Raw genomic sequence first — 12275 nt, 5'->3', positions numbered from 1 at the left:
AAGTGATGTTACTATGCCTCTCTTGCCACTTTCCAAAAAGACGTAGTGAAGAGCTGCCATAGATTTCTGTTTAGGCTCACAGATTGCCAGAGGATGCGCCTAATTTATGACGAAGAGTGTGGTTTGTCATAAATTAGGTGCATCCTCCGTCGGCGCAGGGGATATTATAGACTGGCGCAATGACTTCTTTTTCTCCAGTCTATTTCTGATCTTGGTTTAAAGAAAGTGGATAAAAAATACTTATCAAATACATAAATGTGAATGAGATCTCATGAGTCTAATATGAGAACAATTTTTTTAAAGCGTCCTTATACTTTCAGATAACTTTTCAGAAAAGGCTGCCATGTGTGTACAGGAGTTATAGCACTATATCTGACCATTGTATCTTGTCAGATATAGTGCTGAGCAATATAGATGTGAGTAAAGCACTTGGGTGATTTTTATATATATATATATATATATATATATAAGTATTAACACCTTAGGGACCCATGACGTACCGGTACGGCATGGTTCCCGAGTCCTTAACCCCTTAAGCCCTATTTCACCTTAAGGACTTGGCCATTTTTTGCAAATCTGACCAGTGTCACTTTAAGTGGTGATAACTTTAAAACGCTTTGACTTACCCAGGCCGTTCTGAGATTGTTTTTTCGTCACATATTGTACTTCATGACACTGCTAAAATTGGGTCACAAATGTTAATTTTTTTGCATAAAAAAATACCAAATTTACCAAAAATTTAGAAAAATTTGCAAATTTCAAAGTTTCAGTTTCTCTACTTCTGTAATACATAGTAATACCCCCAAAAATTGTGATTACTTTACATTCCCCATATGTCTACTTCATGTTTGTATCATTTTGAGAATGATATTTTATTTTTTGGGGATGTTACATAGCTTAGACGTTTAGAAGCAAATTTATAAATTTCTCTGAAATTTTCCAAATCCCACTTTTTATGGACCAGTTCAGGTCTGAAGTCAGTTTGTGAGGCTTTTACGTAATAGAAACCATCCAAAAATGCTAGAAATCCCCATTCTAGAAACTACACCCCTCAAGGTATTCAAAACTGATTTTACAAACTTTGTTAACCCTTTAGGTCTTCCACAAGACTTCATGGCAAATGGACATAAAATTTAAGAATTTCAATTTTTGGGAAAATTTTCCAATATAATCAATTTTTTCCAGGAAAAAAGCAAGGGTTAACTGCCAAACAAAACTGAATATGGGTTGCCCTGATTCTGTAGTTTGCAAAAACATCCCATATGTGGTCGTAAACTACTGTTTGGCCAAACGGGAGGACATAGAAGGAGGGGAACGCCATATGAGTTTTGGAAGGCAGATTTTGCAGGACTGGTTTTGTTCATACTATGTCCCATTTCAAGCCCCCCGTTGCACCCCTAGAATAGAAATTCCAAAAAAGTGACTTCCATCTAAGAAAGTACACCCCTCAAGGTATTCAAAACTGGGTTTACAAACTTTGTTAACCCTTTGTGTTCCACAAGAGTTAATGGCAGATGGAGAACCAATTTTGGAATTTCTATTTTCTGGAAAAATTTTCCATTTTAACCCTTACTTTATTACTGGAAAAAATGGGTTAACAGCCAAACAATATGGGTTGCCCTGATTCTGTAGTTTGCAGAAACACCCCATATGTGGTCGTAAACTACTATTTGGCTAAACGGCAGGACATAGAAGAATGGGAACGCCATATGGTTTTTGGAAGGCAGATTTTGCTGGACTGGTTTATTTACACCATGTACCCTTTCAAGCCCCCTGATGCACCCCTAGAGTAGAAACTCCATAAAAGTGACCCCAACTAGGAAACTACGGGATAAGGTGGTTGTTGTTTTGGGACTATTTTAGGGGTAAATATGATTTTTGGTTGCTCTATATTACACTTTTTTGAGGCAAGGTAACAAAAAAATTTAAATTCTAAAATTGTTTCTACATTCGCTATTTAGTTTTGTGGAACACCTAAAGGGTTAACATAGTTTGAAAAGTAACTTTTGAATACCTTGAGGGGTGTAGTTTCTTAGATGGGGTCACATTTTTTTTGGAGTTTCTAGTCTAGGCTGCATCAGGGGGGGCTTCTAATGGGACATGGTGTCAAAAAAAAAACAGTCCATCAAAATCTGCCTTCCAGAAACCATATGGCGTTCCCTTCGTTCTATGCCCTGCCGTGTGGCTATATAGCCATTTACGACCACATATGGGGTGTTTCTGCAAACTACATAATCGGGGCAATAAATATTTAGTTTTGTTTGGCTGTTAACCCTTGTTTTATTACCGGAAAAAAAGGATTCAAATGGAAATTTTGCCAAAAAATTGATGTTTTGGCACCGTTTTTATTTTATATTTTTTTTAACGCTGTTCATCCGAGGGGTTTGGTCAAATGTTATTTTTATAGGGCAGATTCTTACGGACGCGGCGATACCCAATATGTCTACATTTTAAAATTAATTTCGATTTTACACTATCATTTTAGGAACCCAAAAAAATTATTTTAGTATCTGGGAGCTACAGTTTTTTTTTTTTTTTGTTGGGCGACTATCTAATATAGGGGCTCATTTTTTGCAGGATGAGATGGCGGTTTTATTGGCACTAATTGGGGGTGCATATGACATTTTGATCGCTCGCTATTACACTTTTTGTGATGTTAAGTGACAAAAAATGGCGCTTTTTTACACTTTAAAAAAAAAAAAATTTTAACGCTGTTCATCCGGGAGGGTTGGGTTAAATGTTATTTTTATAGAGAAGATTTTTACGGACACGGCGATGCCCAATATGTATGGCTCTCAGACTTTGGAGACACTAAGCAGGCATCCTCAAACTGCGGCCCTCCAGATGTTGTAAAACTACAATTCCCACCATGCCCTGCTGATGGCTGTAGGTTGTCTGGGCATGCTGGGAGTTATAGTTTTACAACATCTGGAGGGCCGCAGATTGAGGATGCCTGCACTAAAACTAATATTTTTTGGGGGAAAAAAATTGTTTCCGTGTCTCAAGTCTGAAAGCCATAGTTTTTTATGTTCTCTAGGAGACTGTTGAGGATTCAAAAAATTTAGTACTCCATGGAAGTGTGATACTCCCTGAAGCAATCGATAACGCAGAGGCCCGGATGATCGGGGCAAGTGTCACATTGAGTGGTGGTGTCCTTCCGTATCCCCCTCTTGTGACACACACTGCATCTTTTTTGGGTTCGTCCCTTCTTTCCAGTATGGGGGACCACACCTGGAAAATGTTGGCCAGGGACGATCCGGGCGCCTCCAATTCCTGAGGTACTCCGGCCTGCTCTTTCCCGGTCTGAAAAAATCAGGTCTTTGAGGACTGCCTCATAGAATTGGAGGAATGTCCCTGTGCTGCCAGCGCTTCGGGATAGTACAAAAGAGTTGTACAAGGCAACCTGTACCAAGTAGACCGCATGCCCGGGTTTTGTGCATGGCATTATATGGCTTGAGGACTTGATCAGAGAGATCAACTCCTCCCATATACCGATTGTAGTCGACGATACAATCGGGCTTGAGGACAAGTGGCAGGGGGGGTCTAGGGTCTCAAAGCAAAAAAACAATAAGTTTAGATAAAAAAATATAAAAATTTCCTAACTTTTCCCTTCTATCCCTGCCTAACGGTGCCTCTCCCTCACTGACCCTAACCTACCTGGAGGGTGATGGGTGCCGATTGGGGGATCGCAGGAGCCTGGTGAGGAAGGTGCTGCACGGTGCAGGTGCTGAATAGGAAGAGGAGTGGAGAGAGGAGCGCTGGAAGTTTGAATCTCGCACCTCTCTCCCCTGCACCAATCAGCACCCTGGACAGCAGGCATCAGCACCATGGCCAGCACCGCCTCTCCAAATGTTCGTACTGCAATTGGTGGTGTGTAATCACGCCACTGATTGCAGTATTTTTCCAGTTCATCGGGTCACCGGAGACCCGAATGGACCGGAAACGCAGCAAACCGCTGGTCTGAATTGACCTGCGGTTTTCTGCGATCACCGATATGGGGGGGTCACATACCCCCCCCCCGGCATTGTGACAGGATGCCGGCTGAATGATTTCAGCCGGCATCCTGTTCCGATTAACCCCCGCGGCGCCGCAATCGCATTTTAAACCCATGACGTACCGGTACGTCATGGGCCCTTAAGGACTCGGGAAACATGCCGTACCGGTACGTCATGCGTCCCTAAGGGGTTAAGGAACCATGACGTACCGGTACGTCATGTGTTGTTCCGATCACCGCCGCCCGGCAGGCGGTGATCGGAACACGGTGCCTGCTCAAATCATTAAGCAGGCACCTCGGCTAAATGCGCAGGGGGGGTCCCGTGACCCCCCCCATGTCGGTGATCACCGCAAACCACAGGTCCATTCAGACCTGCGGTTTGCGGCTTTTACCTGGTGCGGCGGTGGTGCCATCGGGTCCCCATGCGGCTGTAGGGGGGACCCGATGGTATGGAAGGCAGCACGATGCCTTCCTGAGGCATCTGCGCTACCTTCCGGTGAAGAGCCTGTGAGATCCAGCCCCCTGGATCTCACAGGCCCCGGAAGCTGTATGAGTAATACACACAGTATTACTCATACAGCCAATGCATTCCAATACAGAAGTATTGGAATGCATTGTAAAGGAATATACCCCCAAAAGTTAAAGTCCCAAAGTGGGACAAAAAATAAAGTGAAAAAAAAAGTTGAAAAATTAAAGTTTTCCCCCCAAAAAATTCAAAGTTTCAAGTAAAAATAAACAAAAACGTAATTTTCCCCAAATAAAGTTGAAAAAAAATTGGTAAAAAATAGGGGAAAAATAAATATACATATTAGTTATCGCCGCGTCCATATCGAACCGGCTCTATAAACATATTACATGACCTAAACCCTCAGATGAACACCGTAAAAAATAAAAACACTGCTAAATAAACCATTTTTTGTGACCTTACATCATAAAAAGTGTAATAGCAAGCGATCAAAAAGTCATATGCACCCCAAAATAGTGCCAATCAAACCGTCATCTGATCCCAGCAAAAAATGAGACCCTACCGAAGAAAATCTCCCAAAAACTGAAAAAACTATGGCTCTTAGACTATGGAGACACTAAAACATGATTTTATATTTTTTTTTTGCTTCAAAAATGAAATTATTGTGTAAAACTTACATAAATAAAATAAAAAGTATACATATTAGGTATCGCCGCATCCGTGACAACCTGGTCTATAAAAATATCACATGATCTAACCTGTCAGATAAATGTTGTAAATAACAAGAAATAGCAGTTTTTATTTCTTGTTACCTTGCCTCACAAAAAGTGTAATATAGAGCAACCAAAAATCATATGTACCCTAAACTAGTACCAACAATACTGCCACCCTATCCCATAGTTTCTAAAATAGGGCCACTTTTTTGGAGTTTCTACTCTAGGGGTGCATCAGGGGGGCTTCAAATGGGACATGGTGTCAAAAAAAACAGTCCAGCAAAATCTGCCTACCAAAAACCGTATGGCATTCCTTTCCTTCTGCGCCCTGCCGTGTGCCCATACAGCTGTTTACGACCACATATGGGGTGTTTCTGTGAACTACAGAATCGGGGCCATAAATATTGAGTTTTGTTTGGCTGTTAACCCTTGCTTTGTTACTGGGAAAAATGGATTAAAATGGAAAATTTGCCCAAAAATTTAAATTCTGAAATTGTATCTCTATTTTACATTAATTCTTGTGGAACACCTAAATGGTTAACAAAGTTTGTAAAATCAGTTTTGAATACCTTGAGGGGTGTAGTTTATATAATGGGGTCATTTTTGGGTGGTTTCTATTATGTAAGTCTCGCAAAGTGACTTCAGACCTGAACTGGTCCCTAAAAATTGGGTTTTTGAAAATTTCAGAAAAATTTCAAGATTTGCTTCTAAACTTCTAGCCTTGTAACGTCCCCAAAAAATAAAATATCATTCCCAAAATGATCCAAACATGAAGTAGACATATGGGGAATGTAAAGTCATAACTATTTTTGGAGGTATTACTATGTATTATAGAAGTAGAGAAATTAAAACTTGGAAATTTGCAATTTTTTACTAATTTGTTTTGTAAATTATTTTTTTTTTATAAATAAAAATGAATTTTTTTTACTTCATTTTGCCAGTGTCATGAAGTACAATATGTGACGAAAAAACAATCTCAGAATGGCCTGGATAAGTCAAAGCTTTTTAAAGTTATCAGCACTTAAAGTGACACTGGTCAGATTTGCAAAAAATGGCCAAGTCCTTAAGATGAAATAGGGCTGAGTCCTTAAGGGGTTAAGGTAGTCTACCTGATTCAACATATTTTTAAGATTCTGTTTACATTGGCACTATTGTCTGTCTGTAGGGGTTTCCAGTGTTTTTGGTGCAAGAATATTGCAGTCGGCAGTGTTGTTCTTCCCATCAAAAATACTGGAAACCTGGATGACTTTATTACAACTCTACTCATTCTTCTGGATCTCTCTGCAGTGTTTCACTCTATAGACTACCTAACTTCTACACAGCATGCTCTACTCGACTGGCCTAAAGGATAATGCTCTCTCTTGGTTTCCTTCTTACATTTCTGACCACTCATTCAGTGTATTGTTTCCTGGTGCTACTTCTTCTCTTTCCTTTGTTTTTTTTTTTTTTGTTTTTTTTGGGGTGCAGTCTCACGATCTTTTTTTTTTTCTGCTATGCTGCCCTTATTAGTCAAACTATCAGAAGATGTTCGGTACCATCTCTACATTGTTGACACCCAATTGTATCTTCCTGTGACATCATCCTTGCACTACTACAAAACACCAGTGATTATCAGCTATTTCTAAAATCATATCGTCTTTTTGTGTAGCGCCAACTTATTCTGCAAACCTTCCAATCAGAGGGTACAAGTAAAAATAAGATCAGACATTACGTTGTAACAAACTAATCAACATCTCAAACAATAGAAGGACACTTCACAAGAGTTTACAATGCATGAGGAAATCTGGATGACACAAGAGCTAAAAGTGCTTGTTTTGTACAATAGCTCAGCGATCTCAAACTGAAAAGTGGAGCACATATAAAGCTTCATGAACTGGTCACCAGCCAGTATGAAGTGTATTTAAGTGTATGGGGTTTGGGGCTTACTACTAATCTCCCTAAATCTGATTTTTCCATTTCAGACTTTAGTACTCCCTGAACTCTTAGTCAGGCATGCTGTCTTGGGGTTATGTTTGATGCAGATTTTTTGTTCACCCCTATGTTCAATCTCTTGCACACTTTTGTCACCTGCACCTCAAAAACATTTCCATAATCCACCCTTTTCTTTATGTGAAAACAATAAAAACTATGTTACTCTGATCCATTCTCACCATTCTTACCTATTGTAACTCGTTACTCATTATCATTCTGCCCCTCAGTAAACTTTCCCCTCTCCAATCTATCCTAAATGTAGAAGCCAGGTTCATCAGTCTGTCCTGCGCTGATGATGCCTTCACCCTGTGCCAGTTGCTGCACTGGTTGCCCATCCAATATAGAATACAGTTAAAAATGATCGTGCTCATTCACAAAGCTCTCCAGACTAATTTACCACCTACATCTCCTTTCTCATCTCTTTCTAACACCCTGTCCATTATCTATGTTCTGCCAACGATCTAAGATTAACATCCTCCATAATCTGAACCTCCTACTTATGTTTCCAAATCTTTTCTCATGCTGCACCAATTCCTTAGAATGCACTACCTAAGACAATCAGGTTAATTCCCAATATTCATAGCTTTAAGTGTGCCCAAAAATCACATCTCTTTAGGGTGGCCTATTACATTCATCTCTCAGCAGATTTGTACCTATGAAACTGGCTGACCTGTGTGCTTGGCAGCTGAAGACATTTGTGTTGGTCTCATGTTCATATGTGTCCGCATTGCTGAGAAAAATGATGTTTTACTATATGCAAATAAGCCTCTTGGAGCAACGGGGACACATCTGCGATGCTGAGTTTACACTGCCAGTGCCCGAATTTTGTGGACCACTATTTGTGGTCCGCAACATTGGCAAGGTGACCATACAGTCGTATGAATGGGCCTAAATGCAATACATATCTGTGCATACACAGATACTGGTTGGGTGACTGGATCATGCAGATTTAGGCTACTTTCACACCTGCATTAGGTGCGGATCCGTCTGGTATCTGCACAGACGGATCCGCACCTATAATGCAAACGCTTAGATCCGTTCAGAACGGATCCGTTTGCACTACCATGAACAAAAAAAACAAAAACAAAAAAATTTTTATTTTTATTTTTTTTGTTCATGATAATGCAAACGGATCCGTTTTGACTTTACATTGAAAGTCAATGGGGGACGGATCCGTTTGAAAATTGAGCCATATTGTGTCAACTTCAAACGGATCCGTCCCCATTGACTTACATTGTAAGTCTGGACGGATCCGTTTGCCTCCGCACGGCCAGGCGGACACCCGAACGCTGCAAGCTGCGTTCAGGGGTCCGCCAGCGGAGCGGAGGACAAACGGTGCCAGACTGATGCATTCTGAGCGGATCCACATCCACTCAGAATGCATTAGGGCTGGACGGATCCGTTCGGGGGCGCTTGTGAGACCCTTCAAACGGAACTCACAAGCGGAGCCCCGAACGCTAGTGTGAAAGTAGCCTTATGTGTACCTCCTTGTCCTAGAAAAGATGGCTAGACCATTGTGCATGACAAGCACTTTTTACCTTTTGTGTCTACACCTATTTCGTCACAAATTGTAATTGATTTGTTAATAAGCTTATTACTCTGTAATGTCTGATTTTTTTGAACACCTACCCTCTGTAAAGTGCTGGTGGAATATGTTGGTGCTTTTTATTAAGATTATTATTATAACTCAATAAAGATTATTATATTATAACTCAATTAGGTTCTACGGATTTTTGCCAGGTTTCAGATTCACATTTGGAAAATAAAAGAAAATACTTGGTGAATCCATTCTTTGGACTGGTGGATCAGGGGAAACTATCTGTTCATCTGTATTAGGCTCCATTTACACGTCCGTACAATGGGTCCGCATACGTTCCGCAAATTACTGAACGGGTGCAGACCCATTCATTCTCTATGGGGACGGCGCATCCGCATTTCCGGAGCTCGCCCCCGATCTTCCGGCCTGTGGCTCCGGAAAAAAATAGAACATGTCCTATTGCGGACAAGAATAGGCAGTTCTATGGGGGTGCCGGCTGGGTGTATTGCGGATCCGCAATGCACTACGGACGTCTGAATGGACCCTTAGAAGATGATCCCTATATCCAGGAGCTCCAACTACTGTGTGCTCATATACCACCAAAAACATGTATATGTAAATAAGTTGCAGTGATGAGATTACCTCTTTAAATTGTGAAACATAAAGAAATATTAATGCTATTTTTCGGTTTTATTTTTCCAGTGGCAATCGATCCTCTAAAACCTTTAAGCCAAAAAAGAGTATTCCTGAGGGTTCCCATCAATACGAGTTACTAAAACATGCGGAAGCCACCCTGGGTAGTGGAAATCTGCGCATGGCTGTCATGCTTCCAGAGGGAGAAGATCTCAATGAGTGGGTGGCCGTGAATAGTAAGTGCTTAAAGTATGCTAAACAGGTGTATTTGGTGAAAGAAGTTACCTACGTAATTCTGTTTAATAGTTGAGGTGGCATGCCCTTGCTGCCATTCTCGGCCTGTACAATGCCAGTCCAGCTATGACTTGAATGGCTGAATCTCGTCTGCCAATCTACTTGTTAAAAATACACTGCAAGTCTTTTCAATGGAGTTTGTCAGGCAACTTTTCCCTACTAACCACAGGACAGAGGTCAAAGCAGAAGTGCCAGTAAAATGTGGGCACAGTTTGAGCAAGGAAGTTTGACGGTACTCATGCCATATGTTTCTTGTAGTGCCAACTTACATTCAGTTATACAAAAAATATCATTACGTACAGATTCTCATAAAGGGGTTTTCCAGGTCTTCGATATTGGTGACCTATACTCAGGATAGGTCATCATATGTGATTGGCGGGGGCTTGCAGCATACCAAGCACAGTGCCATCCATTGGATAGCCACTGTGCTTGGTATTCCAGCTTAGGCCCATCCACTTGAATAGAACTGAGCTGCACCTAGGCCATGTGTAATGCCACTGGCCTAGGAAGAGGTCAAGGTGCTGGCTCACTGGAGCGCGGTAGCCTCTTCAAACAGCTGATCAGCAATAGTGTCACGAGTTGAACCCCCATCATTATAGAAGAACTGGTAAACCCTTTAAAGAGCCTCTGTCAGCATGATCAAGCCTATTAAACCAGGCATACTGCCTGGTAGGGCTCATCATGCGATTAAAACTATACCTTACTTTTGTCTTTATGCTAAATAGCTGCAAAGATATCTGCAAGTTCGAGCACCAAGGGGCCAGGCTGAATCCTTTGACCACTGCTTTGTAACACCCCCCTATGCTCTGCAAACTCCCACCTCCATTTGATTGACAGGGCTAGACATCAGCATGCTGAGGGCAGAGCTGTGTCCTATAGTTGTCTCCTAGCATCTACATATAGCTTTACCATATTGAGATATGCTCAGAAAGCTAGGAATATTTCTACTTTATTCACAGGCAGAATATATGATTCTAAAGACATCAGTAATAAGTGTTCGCTTTCTGTGCACAGAAAACCATTCTTCTGTATGTAGAAAGGTTATAGCTTAGTGTTAAGGGCTCAGTCTTGTATGTAAACATCCTAAGTTCAAATCCTAGGAGAGATGTGTTAAATTTTTTTCCCCTCACTCATTTAACCTGTAATAAAAGGCTATATTATATAATTATTAAATACCTTTTTTAAAAATACCAGACCGCATGAAAAATAATGACCATATTTATTGGCAAAAATAATTAAATAAATACAATAAAATCAAGTGCAGGGAAAGGCACCAGAGGAGGACACAATGGCACTAACTCATACCGCTCCGAAAATTCATCAAAAACTATGTAAAGAACAATAACAACAATTGCAAAAAACTGAATCAGTTACCCAGAATGTCTCCCCTCTGGGATGGCGCCAAACCTGATGAGCATTTCGGCGAACCTTCGTCTGGGGGTGGCGTCCTCACTGCAGGACACACAATAAATACCCCTAGTAACCAATCATATTGTTCCATATAATTATAGACTACACACACCTGGATCTCAATTACACACAAGCTTGTATACAGCGGGCTGCATATTTGTGACGTGATGTGTCGCATGACCTCCAGTCACGTGAACAACCATCCAGTCACATGATGGCGCTGGCGAGCCTCGCGATATTCGTGGGACAAGTACCAGCGGCATCAAAACAAGTATAGGTCAGGCCTGGCATAATCCCACTAGGAATAAGACAATCCACAATGCCCCACAATAAACCACATTAATAATGTGTGTGTGTAATATATATATATATATATATATATATATATATATATATATAATTATATTCACAGGCAGAATATATGATTCTAAAGACATCAGTAATACGTGTTCGCTTTCTGTGCACAGAAAACTATTCTTCTGTATGTTATCGCTTAGGCTACTTTCACACTCGCGTTTGGTGCGACTTGAATCTGCACAGACTGATTCGCACCACTAATGCAAACGCTTGTATCCGTTAATAACGGATCCGTTTGCATTATTTATTAAAAAAAAGTCTAAGTCAAAATGGATCAGTCTTGACTTACATTGAAAGTCAATGGGGAACGGATCCGTTTTCAATTTCACCATATTGTGTCAGTGAAAAACGTATCCGTTGTAAGTCAGGATGGATCCGTTTGGCTCCGCATAGTCAGACGGTCACCAAAACGATGCAAGCTGCGTTTTAGTGACTGTGTAAAAAACGCAACGGAGGCCAAACGCAGCCAAAGTGATGCATTCTGAACGGATCCTTATCCATTCAGAATGCATTGGGGCTTAAGGCCCCTTTCACACGGGCAAATATTCCGCGCGGGTGCAATGCGTGAGTTGAACGCATTGCACCCGCACTGAATCCTGACCCATTCATTTCTATGGGGCTAAGCACACGAGCGGTGATTTTCACGCATCACTTGTGTGTTGCGTGAAAATCGCAGCATGCTCCTTTTTGTGCGTTTTTCACGTAACGCAGGCCCCATAGAAATGAATGGGGTTGCGTGAAAATCGCAAGCATCCGAAAGCAAGTGCGGATGCGGTGCGATTTTCACGCACGGTTGCTAGGTGACGATCGGGATGGGGACCCGATCATTATTATTTCCCCTTATAACATGGTTATAAGGGAAAATAATAGCATTCTGAATACAGAATGCATAGTAAAATA

General features: G+C 41.1%; 1 protein-coding gene across 1 annotated transcript in view; it reads left to right on the top strand.

Annotated features, from left to right (window-relative positions):
• MOB1B (MOB kinase activator 1B) overlaps positions 1–12275 on the top strand; it is a 68029-nt gene that overhangs the window by 31611 nt on the left and 24143 nt on the right. The window contains exon 2 of the mRNA XM_040417939.1: positions 9384–9550. Coding sequence (XP_040273873.1) covers positions 9384–9550 — 167 coding nt within the window. The remainder of the gene's footprint in view (positions 1–9383; positions 9551–12275) is intronic.

The sequence above is a fragment of the Bufo bufo genome, chromosome 2 (assembly GCF_905171765.1).
Source record: "Bufo bufo chromosome 2, aBufBuf1.1, whole genome shotgun sequence".
In the NCBI taxonomy this organism is placed as follows: domain Eukaryota; kingdom Metazoa; phylum Chordata; class Amphibia; order Anura; family Bufonidae; genus Bufo; species Bufo bufo.
Note: the sequence above shows the minus strand (reverse complement) of the source record. Positions and strands in the feature narration are given on the sequence as shown.